General features: G+C 45.3%; 1 protein-coding gene across 2 annotated transcripts in view; it reads right to left on the bottom strand.

Moving 5' to 3' along the window:
* The window catches only part of zswim5 (zinc finger, SWIM-type containing 5), a 65,566-nt gene that overhangs the window by 17,559 nt on the left and 30,903 nt on the right, over nt 1-17,104 (bottom strand). For both annotated transcript variants that reach the window (XM_014999599.2, XM_014999600.2), the window contains exons 2-3: nt 1,541-1,728; nt 1,094-1,262 (exon numbers count right to left, since the gene is read on the bottom strand). In XM_014999599.2, coding sequence (XP_014855085.2) covers nt 1,094-1,262; nt 1,541-1,728 — 357 coding nt within the window. The remainder of the gene's footprint in view (nt 1-1,093; nt 1,263-1,540; nt 1,729-17,104) is intronic.

The raw sequence follows: 17,104 nt of genomic DNA, 5'->3' as shown, positions 1-17,104 counted from the left end.
CGTTTCTTTTCACTCTTTTTGGCAAAACCTTACAGTGCACCTACATTCCAGATAAGAAATGCTGCTCGACTTGGGGCCAAATTTATTTTTTCTTCTGGCTGTGTGTGTCTCTGTGTGTCTGAGTAGCACTGCGGAGAAATGTAGATGTGCTCCGGTGGGGGGGTTGGAGGCAGGATGCTTTGATCTCGCAGGAAGCGAGTTGAGGAAAACCCAGGGACGGGTTTCCAAACCGGCCGGGAGAGCGCAGCAGCAAACAAGCAACGCTCCTCCATCAAAGGCGCCCTCGCTTCTGGACTGCCTGAACTCCAACCCCCATGATCCCTCTTGTCAAACACCGGACAGGAAGCGCAGCGTGGGGCTTCCTGGACGCAAGCGTTGGAGAATGTCAACATTTAGCGAGCAGGATGAAACGGAGACGGAGATAAAGACTTTTGTTTGGTGAAAGGATGCGTCTGGTTTGTTGTCGTTCCCGAGACGCGGCGCTGCTACGGCTCTCAGCTTCTGTTTAATCTCAATCCTTTCTCCGACCCTTTCATCTTTCCTCTCCCCTCATCTGCTTTCTCCCGTTTCCCAGAAAGCCTTTCCCTTGGTCTCTATCACCCCCGTCAGCATCCTCTTTCCTTCTTCCCACGTCTTTGCCTGTGTCGTCTCCAGCGTCCATTTCATCAATCAAGTCCCTTTCCCTGTGATTTATCCAACCTGCCTCTGTCGGTGGGAGGCGTGGAGGGGGTAGGTGGCGGCTGCAAAGATGAAACTGAGAAATCAAATGAGGCATTTGAAGCCCCGGCTTGCTGCGCCGCCAGAGTAATCAGGTGCCTGGACATGTGGCAGCCCGTGGGCTAGCAAGAAGCTTTTTTTCCCCCCGTAAGTCGGTCGTCTTTCATGTCTGGCCTGTAACTGTGGAGATACCTCTGCAGAGCCGATGGTTTGGACCGCCACAGAGGAACTACTTCACTGCAAGGATTTGGAAAAGCGTTGTACTTCTGCGCCGGCTGTTGCCCGACGGATTCAGTCCGAAAGCGAGACGGCGAAGAAGTTGTCCAAAGAGACGACTTCAGATAGAGTTTGAAAGGAGGCAGATGGGGAGTCTCACCGTGAACCTGGTTGATCTCGGAGTTGGAGGAGAGGATCTCGTCGGCCAGTTTCTGCGCCGTGGGCAGAACCTCAGTGTGGTGGGCAGTGATCAGATACTGGACCAGCTTCTGCAGCTGATCTCTGTTCATCTGGAACAGAGTTTCTGATATGGGCAACCGGAGCTTCACCTGCAAAACAAAACAAAACACAGAAAAGTCAAAAGGTTTGACAGAGAAATTATGTTTTTTTTTATGTGAAAAACCAAGACGGCATGGTGTACAGTGAAGAAGATAGTCATTTAAAGTTAAATAGAGCTGAATGCAAATGAAACTCTTCATCTTTCCCCCTTTAAAATTTCGGTGCACTTTGTGTCGGTCAATCACATTAAACAAATTCAACTTTGAGGTCACAAGGGAAACTCCGGTAAGTCACCGTCCGTCCGCGCCATACGTCTTCGACTTCCTACCTGCTCAGGCTTGCGGATCCTGTAGAGAGAGAGCGCGACCACATGCGCGCAGTAGAAAATGTCCCGGTTCCCGCAGCCACAGGTGACCGAGGTGATCTTGCATCGATCGAAGCTGATTGCCACCTTGTGGGTCACCTCCGGTTCCGAGGCTGTGGCCGGCTCGGTCACAGTGCCGCTCAGGTGAAACCCTAGAAGACACAGGGAGGAGGCAAGGGCGAACCGTGAGACACTTTTCCTACTTTCCATAATGCAGACAATTCAAAGTCCAAAGAAGGCAAGAAAAAAGTAAAACAGGGTAATCGGAGATCTACAACCACGGACCATCGGACCAAAACAAACTTCGTGAAGACGTTGTGCCAACAAGGTGCTGTGCCGGTACCGTTTGCCTCGTCTCTGACGAAGCATTTGTGCCCTTTAGAGAAAAGGGCTTTGAAAGGGTGGGATGAGTTTTAAATCGGACACACATTCAGTTCCCCATTGGGTAAAGATGGCCGGCTAAATAAATTAACTTTAATTCTGTTTTGCACGGTTAATCTTTAGGGCCGCCTCACACACCAAGCTGACCATTTACTCTAGTCCTCTGCTGGGCTCCTCTTCCGCAGCTAATGGACAGTGTTTCACAACACTTTGCACTAAATCAGGCATAATTGGCTGTACTTAACCAGCTGTTTGTCCAATTTCAAAAACAGCTGGATGGAGTTGTTTTCCTACTGAATGTTTTGCTTTTTAACCAGTCAGTGTCCCAGCTCAGTATCAGCGATCGTCTAGAAAATTGTAACTCTGAAGTGATGTAAAATGCATGATCAAGTAATATTTTACTTGATATTACAAGAAGGTTAAAGGGTTTTAACCTTCTTGGACGCTTATGTTTAGCAAACTCGATAACCCGAGATCTGTATATCGCAGAAGAGGCGAACTGTGGGGTACCACAGGGCTCTGACCTGCGGTTCTACCAAATCAAAGGTTATCTGTAACACATTTTCCAATCAGAACACCTTCTTCCACCATCGACGTGTCTTCCTGCAACTTTAAAGACTAAAGGATATCAGGCAGACTGCATCAGCAGGAGAAATGTATCTTTTATGCCCAAGCAGGTTTTTCTGTGATTCCCACTGCTGTCCAGGTCACGTGTGTTAAGTTAACCATTTGTTTCTAGTCCCTGAGTTGGTGGACTGACGACACAGAGCACACCCTGCCTTTCCCCCCACTGAACGATGAGAAAAGCCTACAGAGCCCACTGTGACCCTGAAAGCATCATGGGCACGGAAAAAACAACAAGCGCCTCATTGTCTGCTGACAAAATTTGGAACTGACTGGCATTTGATGACAAATCTTGAAGGAAAAAAAAAAAACTCGTACCACCTACTAAGCTGACCTTTTGTAGCTCTAGTTCTAAAAGGGATTATTGTGACAAGAAAGGACAAACTGAGCAAAGAATACAGTACAGAACGGAACAAGAACCATGCAGGAAAAGAAGTGTGAATGAAGGAACGGAGGATGAAGCGGGATAAGACGGGAGGAGAAACAGAGGAGCACAAAGGAGGAGTTGAGGAGGGAAGTAAAAGTATCAGTTATGCCATACCATCCAACTGTGACAGGTCAATTATTTACGAGGCGAGGAGTGTGCGCGACAAAACTGATTACCAAATCCAACCTAAAACCCAAGCTCACTACTGTTTCCCCAGCTAAAAAAGAGAGGAGACAAAAACACACAAAGTTAAGTCTATCAAGACCACCGAAAAGCAAACACAAACGCGTCTTCGGCAAAGGAAAGGCGTAGATCTAAAGCCCTGATGAAGCACCAAACACCATCGCTGACTTAGTCCCACATGCCCTGACGCAGTCATTAATATGTCCGCTCTATTGTGTTTTGTGATTTCGTGGCACGGCTGCCTAAAAGGCATCCATCTCCGAAGCAGAATCCAAAAACAAAATAGCGCAGGGTCCAATCTACAGCAAAATGCTTTGAATTATACAAAAACGTTCAAGAGGTGAGATTGTTCAGGAGATCTGTTGGCAAAGTCTTTGGGGTTCCAAGCCCAAAGATCCTGCCCTCATGGTGAGAAATTTTCACACGCAAGCAATCAGGCAGAGGAACGGGCGTCTGCAGCGCGCAGGAAACAGGACGTGATTCAGCACGGCGTGGAGCGGAGCCACGAGCGCGAGCGGCCGAAGGAACAAGCGGATCAGCAGAAATGAGCCTTTGGAGTTCCTGGATTGCATTTAACTGCATGTTTGTGCCTTTTCAGTATTTTCCACAAAGGTCTATTTTTAGGCCTGGCTTGTGTAAAAAAGCATCTGAACAGATGAGCGCCTTGACATGCCAACACAACGCGGCGCCAAGGAAACCACATGCATGCCAGTGAGTGATCTGTGGGTTGACACACTAACACAATGACCTGACACAGACATCTAGGTCGCTCTTAGAAGTGACACACCTCGTGTTGTTTGATTTACCTTCTTGTAAGGTTTCTAAACTTTTTGTGTCTCGGACTCAAGTTTCCAGAGTTCTAGCCCTATTCATATATATATATAACATCTAATTTAAAGCATCTAGACCCTTACTTTGACTGTAATTCTCAAATGGCTCCCAATATTTCAAAATCCCGCATGACCACGAGGTTGAAAGCTTAAACAGAAAGTCTATACCAACACTGCAAATGTAAAAGTAGCAACCTGAGTGATTCCCAGACATGCCTCCATATCTCTAGCTGTTACCGATACTGGAAATGACAAGCCTGGATTCTTTCCACAGTAACCACTTCCACACCAAAGAGCAATCTGACCTAGTAGTGATTACATGTCTAGTCTTGAGTTTGCTCTCCAAAAAGAAAAAAAGAAACAAATAACTCGATCCAGGTAACCGGGCAATGTCTGCTGTGAATCTATACCTTGGTTTGTCAATACTTATGACAAACCAAGAAACCCCTCGTTTTGAACAACTGTACGCTGCTGACCAAGACAATATGCACACAACAAGACATCTGAGCGTGACAGGATGGATGAGGAACAGACTGCAAAAAGGGAGAAAGAGAGGCTGGTGGGTCTGCCGGTGATAGACACAAGGAGTCCTCCAAAGTGTTACGACCTCCCACTGAGTCCTCCTGCTCAAACACTCTGTGTTGCAGCACGGTAACCGATGTAAAATGTCAGACATTGGCTTTCCAATTCCCTCATGCTTTTTGACATGCACACTCTCAGAGCCAGTTTGCGCCAACCATTTGCCCAAAGTGTCCCCAAATTTGATCTCACTCAAATCAGCGCCGCAGAGAGCCGAAGAGGAAGCAGAAATCAAGAAAGTGCATTCTTTAAAGCTCAGATCTGAAAGCTGCCACCTTCACTCACAGCAGTCTGAATTACATCCTGCCAGCCATCAGCCACTTTCTCCACTCGTCTCCGGATCCCCTGCTTCTGCCCCCAACGGAGGAGTTTGTGAAGTTCAGCTGTCCAGGTGACGGTCAGCGTCAGAGTCATTCCCGCAGCCGACGGCGCCCCGCACTCGTGCGCCTTCGGACCCGTGGACCCCGTCTCTTTCCGCCTGCGTCTCCTAGGTGAACGCCCATTGTTGCTCGGGCCACCGGGATGGATGCAATGGTGACACCGCTGCTCTTTTCACTTTCAATCAAGTCTAAAATGGCTCACTCACAGTTCACAGTCCGTCTGTCTGGCACCCCTCCCCTCTGGCTCGGCCGCTTCTCCACATAAAGGGAAACCTCATCCCTGCAGGCTTTAATTAGCCGGGTTAGTTAGCGGTTTCGGGGGATTCGCACCTCAGCAGAGGCGGCGAGACCAATCCTGGCAGATCATAAGACCCTCTTAAACCCTGATTGCCTTGCCTTTTTCTTTTTTTACATTTTGATATACTTGTTTGTTAAAACTGGCGGGTTGGAGTTTTCTTTTGGGTCCTGAAAGTCATCAGAGAGCTCTGGTTTTCGAGCTGGGCGTCTTGTATCAACTGCTGTCCTGATTGGCAGGTTGCTCCGTTTTAGCAGCAGCCACCTACCCAGGAGTTTCATTTATAGCACAAATACGAGAGGAGAAACAATCCTCTCATCAGGCGTCAGGCAAGAAATCAAAACGTATTTCCTGTCATCTTTTTTGCCTTCATCACAGGCTAAAAGACTTTTAAAGCTAGAGGGATGTGATTAGCCTAATTATTTATATATATATATAGATATATAAAAACAATGTTAGCAGAGTACTCCAATCACTGTTGCTGTGATTATGACCCATAAGAGAAGGGCTGTGTCTCTTAACCTTGTGTTATTCCTTTCATCGAACGCAGCTCTTGTGTGTGCGTGTGTGCGTGTGTGTGTGTGTGTGCGCGTGTGTGTGTCAAAGCAGAGGTAGACAGCGTGTCTTCAGCAGATGGGGAAGCAATGACACTTGATAATAAAAGACGCATCAGACAGTCTGAGGGAACATGTGCGCACACACACACACACACACACACGGGCGTACACACACTTAGGCACAAAAACAAAAAAAACACACGATAAACAAAACAACCTTTTCAAGAGCCTGTCTGCTTTTGTTCTTAATGCCACAGCGAACATAAAGAAGGGACGGTGCCGACTGTAGTCAGTGATATTCACAGTAGATATCGCTAATCTCTTTCTCTATTTCTCTCTCTCACACACACACGCACACATTTTGGTTGGGCAAAACAGATGAATTTCTAACAAAGATGAATTAGGGGTGTGATGTGTGCAAACTGGGAGGGATGCCAAGTACAACGATCTGGCCTAATCCTGAGGGAAGAGAAATAGAAAGAGGAGGGAAGAAAAAAAACACGCAGGGCCCTTTGGTGTGTTTGTGTGTTTAATCTGCTCTGAATACAGGTAGGCAGGCCACCCTTGCAAAAACCACACACACACACACACACACACACACACACACACACGCACACACACACACTCAATCTGCCACCGGCGCTGACATTGTCAATACTGACAACAGGGGTGTGCATGCGCGTGGCGTTTGTGGTCGCTCGTGCTCTTTATATTTAGAGCAGCCTGAATTCAGAGAGAATCCACATTCTGATGTGTTTTATTGAAAGCGGAAACAAAGAACCGCGGCGGTTTCTCGTGTGTCAAATAAGCAAAGTGTGATTTTTCGCATCGGACAGAGTGATTGGTGCGTGGGAGAAACCAACAACGGGCTTCGAGTTACAGGACAGGCAGCTATTGTGCATCCTTCTATTGTAATTAAATATATATACACATGCATACGCGCTCCTGTCTCCTTCCTCCCCGTTTGTATGCCATCTGTCACTCGCCGACAGCTCCGCCCACACAGAGGCTCCCGTCGGCCAATCAGGAGGAGGAGGAGAGCTCCCCATGCTCGTAGACCATTAACCCCTAATCAGCTGGGGAGGGGAGGGGGGAGAAAGAGCCGGGCGGAGAGCCAGAGCTCGTGTGCACGCTCGCACACAAAGACCATCTACGGCTTCTCTTATTCAAGCAAAAGCTTAAACGCAAGCAGACAGGGAAGCCCCGCCCACCTCTCCCCGCCCCCTCTGGACTTTAATGCTATGCGAGAGAGCAGCTCTGATTCCATTCAGCTAATTTTCACCCAGCTCTGTGCCCACACTTGCACCCAAAAGCCTATCCTTTCGTTTTGGTGCCCATGCGGGAATCGTTTTTATTCCCCCCCCCGTTTAATAGACGATGTGCAAATCCATAAAGAGTCGACGCCAAATGGTACAGTTTAACATTTCAGGGTTTCCTACTAATGCTTGCTTGTAAAGGATCAGATGCAAAATGCTGCTAAAAGCATTAGGGTGTTGAGGTTTTGTGCCTGCAGAAGCCAAAATATGCAGTTTTGTGAAACTACAATATCATCTGCATATACAGATATCCTCCACCAATCTTTTTCACGTTTGTCGGCGTTGCTGTGCACATATTTCCCGCACAGTCAACCTTAATCTTTTCTTACTAAATGCACTTCATATCTCAATGTTAATCTGTAGCACAAGGGGTTTTCTTTTTGTAAACAAAACCTGGAACACGGTGGGGAGGCAGTAGAGCGGCACACGAAATCAATCTGTGAAATATCACAATCAAATATGTCTACTTGGACTGTATTATTTCAAGTGTTACACACTCAAGGTCTGGATGCCAATAATATATCTGGGCAAATGGATGGAACTTAGTTGCCCTTCATATCTGGAAGGGCAACTAACGTATCAGTGCTAAATTTGTCACTTTAGCACTGATAAGTTTCAGTGCTAAACCTTGAGAAGAACTGCGTGGACAGAGTAATAAAAGGAAAGAAATATAAGAGGCAGGGATATTTAGATTGATTATACTGATATCACAGTTTTCAGCAAAAGCACGTTTTACCTACATCAGGCATCCTGGACGGTTCTGATGTCTAGTTTTCTTCTAGGTTAGATCTTCAGGTTCAAACAGAGGTTGCGATTTTGAAGCCAAGAGAAAATGAAGGAATCACAAGATCATCTCCATTTACTAATCCATTTTTATGGATAAAACTCTTAGGCTTTTTGTGGATTCATTTATAGGTTGAAGATGGTGAGATTTATTAGTTTTGATTAAACTACTCAACACTGAAAGGGGACAGTTGTTACTAATCGATATTTAGTTTGAAATGTTTTTTTTTTTCTTTGCTCAAACCTTTTCAGTGCCATGTAACTGCACGAAAACTGCGCATTCAGTCGCAGATACAAAGAGAGACGTACGCGCCAACAATCTTCCACTGCCACCCACAAACCCATCGCCACTTCACGCCAACGGGCCCCCTGTGGTCTGAACATTTCTCACCCGGCTCCGTCATCCAAGCCTGCGACACAGCACACACACACACACACACACGCTGCCGCTTGTTACTTTTGCGAACAATCTGCATCTCAGCAGAAATACAACCGGCCAAAAAAAAAAAAAAAAAAAAAAAAAAAAAAAATAGAAGAAGAAAAAAACAACTCGCTGTCGATTTCTTTTCCTCCTTAATCTCACTTCCTCCTTTCCAAAAGCAGCCGAGGCTTCATCCTCCTCCAGCAGCCAACACATCCCTCGCAGCCTGTGGCCCTTCCCATCTCCCATCTGTTCTGACAGCTCCAAGGTTAACACAGCACCCCCCCTACACACACACACACACACACACGGACACGCACACCCTTTGCACACACAGACACCCACTTGGCCCTGTATTCAATCACCCGTCTATCTCGGCGCAGCAGACACTGCATGTGCACACACACACACACACGCACACACAAAGTGCACTGACTCTTCTCCCCTCTGCCTATCCATCTATCCATCCGTCCTTCCAGCGGTGTTTGCCGATGCGATAACAGCTGATTGATTCATTTGTGATTTCCCAGCAGCTCTGTCCCAAACACAAGCTCACTGACGACGACGACAACAACAAAATAAATAAATAAATAAATAAATAAAGGAAAACGAAATCCTTGCGAACCACCGGGACTCATTTGTCATGATTACACTGAATTGATTCCCTGATTTGCTCCATTCTTTGCGGACGGCGAGGCGAGAAGGGAACGAGACGGCGAAAGAGGAAGCGCGAGAAACGGCTGAGGGAGAAAGGTTTAATCAAGTCCCTTTCAGCTGATGTGTCACTGTGAAAACAACCAGAAGCAGGAAAAAGAAAGAAAAAAAAAATTTAAACTGACAGAGCTGGCGCAGGTGAAAAATCAGCTGACGCGTCTCGTCTCGAATCTTTGACCTGATTGAGCAAATGGGTTTGGGGGAGGGAGCAGGAGGGGGGGGGGGGGGGACGTCCTGAAAAACTCAAGAATTGAGCAAAATGCATTTAAGTCATTCAGAGAGGGAAGGAAGCTGTTTGGGGAAAGCAGATTACTCCGACAGAACGTTTCAGTTCATTAAAAAAATGACAAAGAAAGGTAAAGACGGCGCCAGAACCAACAAAATAATCAGAATGAGGAACGACAGTACAGTTCTTGAAAACCTGTTCCTCTTCCACAAACAAAAAGCATCTTTGTCGTGGGTAAAGGCTGCATTCATGGATACATCTGGGCGAATGGATGGAACTTGGCTGCCCTTCAGGGGGGACAAAAAACGGCATCCTTCGCTGAATGGCCTTAAAAATCACACTTTGTCTGTTAAATCTAAAATCTGAAATCAACCCCTGTTAAAGTTTTGTCTGCATATTGCTTGTCTTCAAGCACTACTCTGGCTCATACGTGCCTTTGTGGGATGTGTGCAACACTAGAGCGAAGGTTACACTTTGAGCAGAGGAAAGAAAAAAGAAAAAAAAAAGAAAAAGCCATAATTTTTTACCTTTCAGGTAAAAATTGAGAGAGAGAACCAAAAGCTTCTTGAAAAATGCCAAGAGCAGAAGTATTCATACAGAAACACAAATAAAAGCCCTCGCCCGCTTTGTGGAGGATGCAAAGCTTGAAGTGGACCTCGGGTGAATCAGACTTGAAGGACCTTGGTGTGTGTGTGTGTGTGTGTGTGTGTGTGTGTGTGTGTGTGTGTGTGTGTGTGTGTGTGTGTGTGCGTGTGTGTGTGTGTGTGTGAGCTATACACAGGAGTTGTCCTTCTCCTGAGGATGTGTGAGCTGTGTTCACCCAGAGCTGAATTGGACATAAGAAGGCCGTGGTGTGTGTGTGTGTGTGTGTGTGTGTGTGTGTGTGTGTGTGTGTGTGTGTGTGTGTGTGTGTGTGTGTGCGTGTTTTTTTTTTTTTTTTTGTTCCAGTCGGTTCTTTGCTGTGTTTTCAGTGTCGAGGCGTTATTGTTCTGCGGCCTTGTCTGGCCAAATTTACAAAGGGCCAAGCAGAAGCAATTTGCCACGCTGCAAGCATTCGGAGAGAGACCCGTGTCACTCCCTTCTGTACGCGATAAAGCCTTCCATTCATTAAAAACCTGGACTTCCAGTTTTGACTTTTTTCCCCCCCCTTTCAGCGCATGCAAAGCATAAGAAGTGCAAAGGCTGGAAAAAAAAGAAACCTTTCATTTAGTGTCCTTTCTTTGTGAATCACTGCACACTCATAACTAACAATGGCGCCAATGTAAACCTTCTCAGCGACGAGAACGAAGACACCCAAATTTCCTAACAGCCAATCAAAACTGAATGCATAGAAGAGTCTAACAAAAATAATTCAGCATGTTTCACACCAAGAAGGTGAAACGTGGTTACTGTATTACATTATGTTTTTGAGTTACAAAGATTGCACTTAAAAGCAAAAGCTGCTTGTGAAAAGCTTAATAAGTAAAATATTACATTGTTGCATTCGTTGGTGGAATTTTGAAAGTAGCTTGTCTTTATTTGTTTGTCTAACCTGAAAAAAAAGTATGAACTTTGCCGCTTGCGGCTGCGTTTGGGGGGTTTAGAAACGAGGATGAAGCTCTTCTCCATTTTCAAGGTTTCAAAGGTCTTGTCAACATCCTAAGATGCTGCTGATCCGAGGCAGAAACGTTGGCTCCCAGACTCCTTGTGAGAAGTTGGTGACGCTCCGACTAGTTGGAACAGGACGGACAGAGCAGACGCTGGGCTGATCACAATCGTCTGCCTGACTGTTTTTATCTGTACAAGGATGAATAAAGTGCTGTTTGTGTGAAAAATCGCACATCTTGGAGACGCTTTTCCTTCATTTCATATTTTTTTTCCATTATCACGTTAGTAATTCACAGGATCAGAGTTTGAATTTCACGCAATAAAGTATTCTAGTTCACTTCTTTCATTAGACTGCGGAAATATGCATTTATGATCTATGCGGAAACAAACGTTATCAATGACGAGAGTTTTAATTAATTGCCAGACAAATGGTGCTTAAGACTTTGTAAATCAGTATTTTCAGCTTTTATTGACTAATGGCAACAAGCAAGTTGAAATCAAAGCTTTTAGCCCTTATGAGATTTAGTAAAGTTAACATTTAGAATAAATTCTTCAGCCTCCGAGCAACGTTAGCCTTTAGGCTTCTGGGCGAGCAATGTTAGCCTGTCAACTTTTTAGCCTCCTACCAATGTTAGCCTGTCAACTTTTTAGCCTCCTACCAATGTTAGCCTGTCAGCCTCCTAGCCTCCTAGGCTAGGAGGCTGACATTCTTAGGAATAACATTCCTAGGCTAACAATCCAAGGAATGTTAGCCTGTCAGCCTTTCAGTAATATTTGCTGCATTAACTATGATCTAAAAAGGATTCACTTTCCCAGTTCTTGTCAGAAGCATCAAATTTTAACCAAAAGTGCAACTAAAAGTCAGTTTATCATTAAGTTTCCTTGCTAAAAACCCAGGTAAATAGCATGACTTAGACACACAGACGAGACGAAGCAACATACCAGATGGATTGTTATGCAGAACCATCTGTGGTCCTCTGCAGAAGCTATTTAGAAAAAGGGCATGCAGGCTCAGAAATTACCGGCAAGGGACAGAAGCATCACTCCGTCGCTGACAGCAAACCAACTTCAAACATTTAGATCAACGAAGCGGTGCGAGTTGATTGTCACGCTTGTAAAAATGGCCACAGCTGGTGGAACGCGATGAGCAAAACTTTTGTGTTTTCACACAAGCATGAACCCATCGAAGAGCGGCGATGTGGATTCGCCGGAGGTTTGGGTTTCCTCGGGAATCAGCGGCGTTTGAAAGTGACTAACAAGAAACAACCGAACGCAATTCAAGTGCTGCTGAAAAGGTCACTGGGTTCGTTGTCTAATTACCAACACTGATCAGCCTCTGGGACGTGGACAACCCAACGAACCCAGGTTTGTGTCACACGTTGCAACACACAACACGTATGACATCTGCAACGGATTTGATCTGACTAAAGCAAACATTGAAGAGTGCCTGCAAGTTATGTATGGAAACTTAATGCCGTTACACACACATTTGGACACCGTTCTTGTGCACAAATGCTCCGGCACGTTGTCCTCATCTCTGCCTTTGTTGCTCTTTTGTCTCTTCCTTCTCGGTCTCTCTCGCACTTTGCCCTTTTCCTAAACCAGCCGTGGCCTTCGCCATGGTTCTTGTTTAATACGGCGGCATGCAAAGCAAAAGGAGCAACCATCTGCCATACGCATACAGCCGCGGCCTAAGGAACAAGGGCTGGCATCACAATACCTCTTTAGTTAGTGTTTGTGCAATGTGTGTGTGTGTGTGTGTGTGTATGCGTGTGTCCGTGTTTGTTCTTCAAGCGCGGTCTGCAGGGCAAGATAAGTATGCATTTAAGAGGCTTATATTTCATTTCAGGAACTGAAGGAGACAAAATGGCTCCATTCTGGGTTGGCGAGCACAACATAAGAAACGGCGAGGTAGCAACACAAGCGGAATAGGAAAGAAAAAAAAAAGAGGGTTGCTGTGATGCCATTTGTACACACACACACACACACACACACACACACACACACACACACACACACACACACACACACACAAAGAAAGAGGCACAGAGCCGAGCATTTGTAGCTCTTGCAAAAAAAAAAAAAAAACACAATTGAGCACAAAGCAGAACAGTTGAAATACAAATCCAGCTTTATTAATCGGCGCTTTCTAGTTCTGTTTTGTACTGTACATCTGAAAGCCAATGTGTGATGAAAGCTGGCAGAAACTTTAAAGTAGCAAAGAACGACCCAAACTTGTCAATGTGACACAACGTAGTCGGGCTACTGAGACAAACGGTGCCAAACAGGCTTGCAAAATTAGCAAAAATACAGACAACCACCGATGATTAAACGACAACTTGATGTTTCACTGCGACTAAATATGGCACGAGTGCAGGATGTCGAATGTATTTCACAGGAGAAACTCGTGTGTCTCCTCGCTTTATTTTTCAGACGAGCGCGCAGACACACTGACTCGCTCCTACTACTTTTACAAGCAATAAACTCAATTAATTTTAGCCGTTAAAATTTACGGACCGGATCGCGGCTGAGATCCCACCAAGCCCAGCGAAATAAAAGTAACTGCCGCGGGTTTATAGGTTAATCTGGTTGCCCTGTTTGCCGTTGTGTAACAGCCAGTCCCACCGAGCTTCATAACGAAAACAAGACAAGCGAGACCGAGACTCGTTTACATCCCTGAAATTTTATCCAGAGATCCGCAGAGAAATTGGCCAGTGAATGGAATGTGAGGGTTTTCGGCTTGGTGAGCCCTGAACACTCTTCGGTGTGGAAGTTCTTGATGAAGAAGCGCTTAAATCTGGCCATTTTCAGCACATGAAAAGGCACATTTAATATTATAATAGTTTCAAAATGTTATTCAAGTTGTTTTTTTTCCATTTCATAGTTAATGTAAGGGTGTAAATTGTCATGGATTATAAAAGCAGATTGGCATTTTAGCGACGTTAACCATGAATATTTCTTTGCTCAAAAATAGCAACAATTTAGCGACTCTGCCAATCATGTTTCTGGTCATCTTAGAATTTGAAATCAGATAAAACCATTATTGTTGGGTCAAAAACCAGCCGTAGAGTAATAATTGGTGCATTCTTTACTTTTATCCCATCCATTTCTTCCTACATGTTCTTTAAAGGGATTTTCTCTCGCGTCTGTCGAAAACGATTCTTTTTGTTTGTTCTCCGTTTCCGACTCAAATGTCGCCCCTGTCCTGGTTACCCCCTACCCCAACAACGCCGATCACTGCTCCTCCTGCACGACCATGCATGAAACATGAATAATGAAATATAATTAAAAACAGCTTGCAAAGCTACTACACAAGCTGGCGACTCACACATGCCCCTTCTCCGTGAATCTATCACACGTACACAATAGCTGGGCAAGGGTGAAACTCTCATTTATCCATTAGCTTGAAAAGCAATCACACACGCATGCACAGCAAAACATACACACACGCACACACACAGGGCTAGGGAGCTTCTGGTTGACTTCATAAAGCTCTCATCAAGCCAAGCTACCATATGGGGATGGGGCCCAAAACAGAGGGGGACTGGATTGTGTGTGTGCATGCGTGCGTTGTACAGAGCGCCCCGCATCCCCAAATGCAAACGTAACACAAAGGAGGCATGCATCACTAAATCAGCTTCGTCTTGCATGCATTATGACACTACTGCTGCCCCATTAAGGGGAACCCCAGCAACACACCCCGAAGGTGCGTTGAGCTAAGACAGCCGAAGCGAAGCAGAGAGCAGGACACACTCCTGTTAGCGCCAAAGTGGCACATCTTAAAAAAATCCCAGCCCACATCTTGCCTCTTTTCTCACACTTGGGTGTACTGAGACCAGATTGCTGATGCAGGCAGTCACATATATTGAATTTTAATCTGGGTGTGACCTGTTTTTTTTATTATTATTATTATTATTATTGGGCTTCCCTCCCCTTCTTCCTGCCTTTCACTGCTGATCACACCCTTTTTTTCCCCCCACCAAAGCGCCACCTATCCCTGCCACCCCTGTCAAGGTCCAGGCTGCAGGCCTCGAGGCTGGGGCCTCGCCTGCCATTGTTAGCCCACAATGGGTGAGAGGCGGCTGGCAGGCAGGCAGCAGCCAGGAGGCCTTGTGGAGGAGGCCAAAGGAGAGAGAAAGAAAGGAGGATGGGGGGGGATACATGGTACAAACTGCACTGTTGAGACAATTTTTTCTTAAAAATGGTGATATTAAGTTTCATAAACTGAACTTATCTTGTGAAAAGTTAAATAACTGAGAAGGGATCGACAGAAATACAAGAATAAAACCTGTGAAAGGACACAGACCCTCTTTTCCATTGTATTTGCCTTCAAAGCTCAGATCAAGCACAAAGTGAACTTTATTCTCCAGTTCAGGCTGATTTTATACATTACTGACATAGTGGACGTCTGGTATTCGCCAGGGTTTGGGGGCGCAGCCGCCAGCGAACAGCTAAAACCCATCAACGCTTGAGACGCTCTCTACCGATGCTTATAACTGCCTATTTTAATAGTTCAAATACCAAACATGCCTTAACATCTGAATCGTCTTAGCACTGCTGCAGAAGCTAATATCTACTGGCTTCTTTACTTACAATCAGTAGAGCTATACTTCTTTTGTCTCTCTAGACCGAGTGAATGAGCCTAATTTTTCCACCCTGATTGTATATCAGTCATTTCACTTCCCTACAGTATCACACATGTGCAGCTCAAGAGACATAATACGACCCAAATAAAATGGCTGACTGGCAGAGCTTCTTATGAGAGATGGTACCTTAAGAATTTTGTTTTGACAGCTACGTTACTGATACCCAGTAAACCGCGGAGGGTGTTGGAAGTGGACCAATTCTATGCAGAAAAGGGAGACTTTCAGCTACTTCCATTCACTCCTATACAACCACAGAGCCATACTGAAATGTACGGCTTTCTAGTGACAGTTAATTACAGAGAAAAGGAATGGTGACACCTGTTTGCAAAAGCTTAAAGGTTCTCTTTAGGGATGCACCAATTGTTTTGGGCCAGCCGATTTATTGGCACTAACTTCCTTAATTTTGGGAGATATGTAATCAGTCGATGCTAAAATGTGAAGCTGATCTTATCAATCGTTCGTATCTACCTCAGCAAAGGTCTAAAAATCAACCACTGTCCTCTTCTGCTTTTCCAGAAGAGACGTTTGACAGACAGGCCGTCCCACCAGGTCATGTCTGCACATTTGCAGGCAAGTTAACTCAGTAAGTCTCTTGCAATATTTAGCAACACTTCAGACAAAAAAATAAATGGTATTGACCAAAATCGGAATCAGCAGGTCAGGTCTTTTAAAGATCAGTAATTGCCGATCGGCCAGAAAACTGCAATCTGTGCACTCCTAGTTATGGTCAGAAGTCGAACAGAAAAGACGTGCATACTGCAAAACGTTTTCCTTTTTAAACTGAAATTGTGTCATGAGCGGCTGTTTCCCCTCTATGGTGAACTTGAAGCAGACTGAACTTGCCACAAAGTGATTTAAATCCTATGATGGGGTGCAAGTTTGTTAGACCTCTGCTCTCAGATTTCACTGTTGCCTTTTTTCTCCTTCGACGACTCACCGCACAAATGTTCAAACTATGAGCTCACATCCGAGCCGGAAATTATGTCATCACAACATTCATCTTGGTTGGCCAGAGTTTGGAGTTTCATTTGTAACGTTGTTACTTTTCAGCTTCATTTGCTTATACGTTTTTCCAACATTTTGATACCTGACATAAATTTGTATACAAAATTATGAATGAGGCCTGAAATTGAAAGCATTTCTCCTGATTTTCAAAGGAGATTCGGCGAGTTTTAATGCCTCCGTGGTAAATGAGGCTTTTGCTCGACCTAAAGAAGTCACGCAACTACAACCTTATTCAGTAAAAGGCTCAGATCTCATCAGAGGCATCTGAAGCAATAAAAAAACAAAACAAAAAAACCTGACTGACCTGCAGCCTGAGAAGCTGCCAGCAACAGTTAGCTTGACTTGGTCGATCACATGTTGAATGACGACGTGACAAAGAGGGCAACAGGCTTTACATCACTGTGATGTCAAACCGCGAGCCATGTTTGAATGGAAAACAAGCGCATGTGCGCACAAGCAATCTAATGCCAGCTGTCTCACACACACACACACACACACACACACACACACACACACTAAGCATGCAGCTGGACGCGGACAAACACACACCGGCACACAATGGTGGCAATCCAAT

Source organism: Poecilia mexicana, unplaced genomic scaffold (genome assembly GCF_051168715.1).
Source record: "Poecilia mexicana isolate PSO_F unplaced genomic scaffold, ASM5116871v1 scaffold_17, whole genome shotgun sequence".
Taxonomy (NCBI): domain Eukaryota; kingdom Metazoa; phylum Chordata; class Actinopteri; order Cyprinodontiformes; family Poeciliidae; genus Poecilia; species Poecilia mexicana.
Note: the sequence above shows the minus strand (reverse complement) of the source record. Positions and strands in the feature narration are given on the sequence as shown.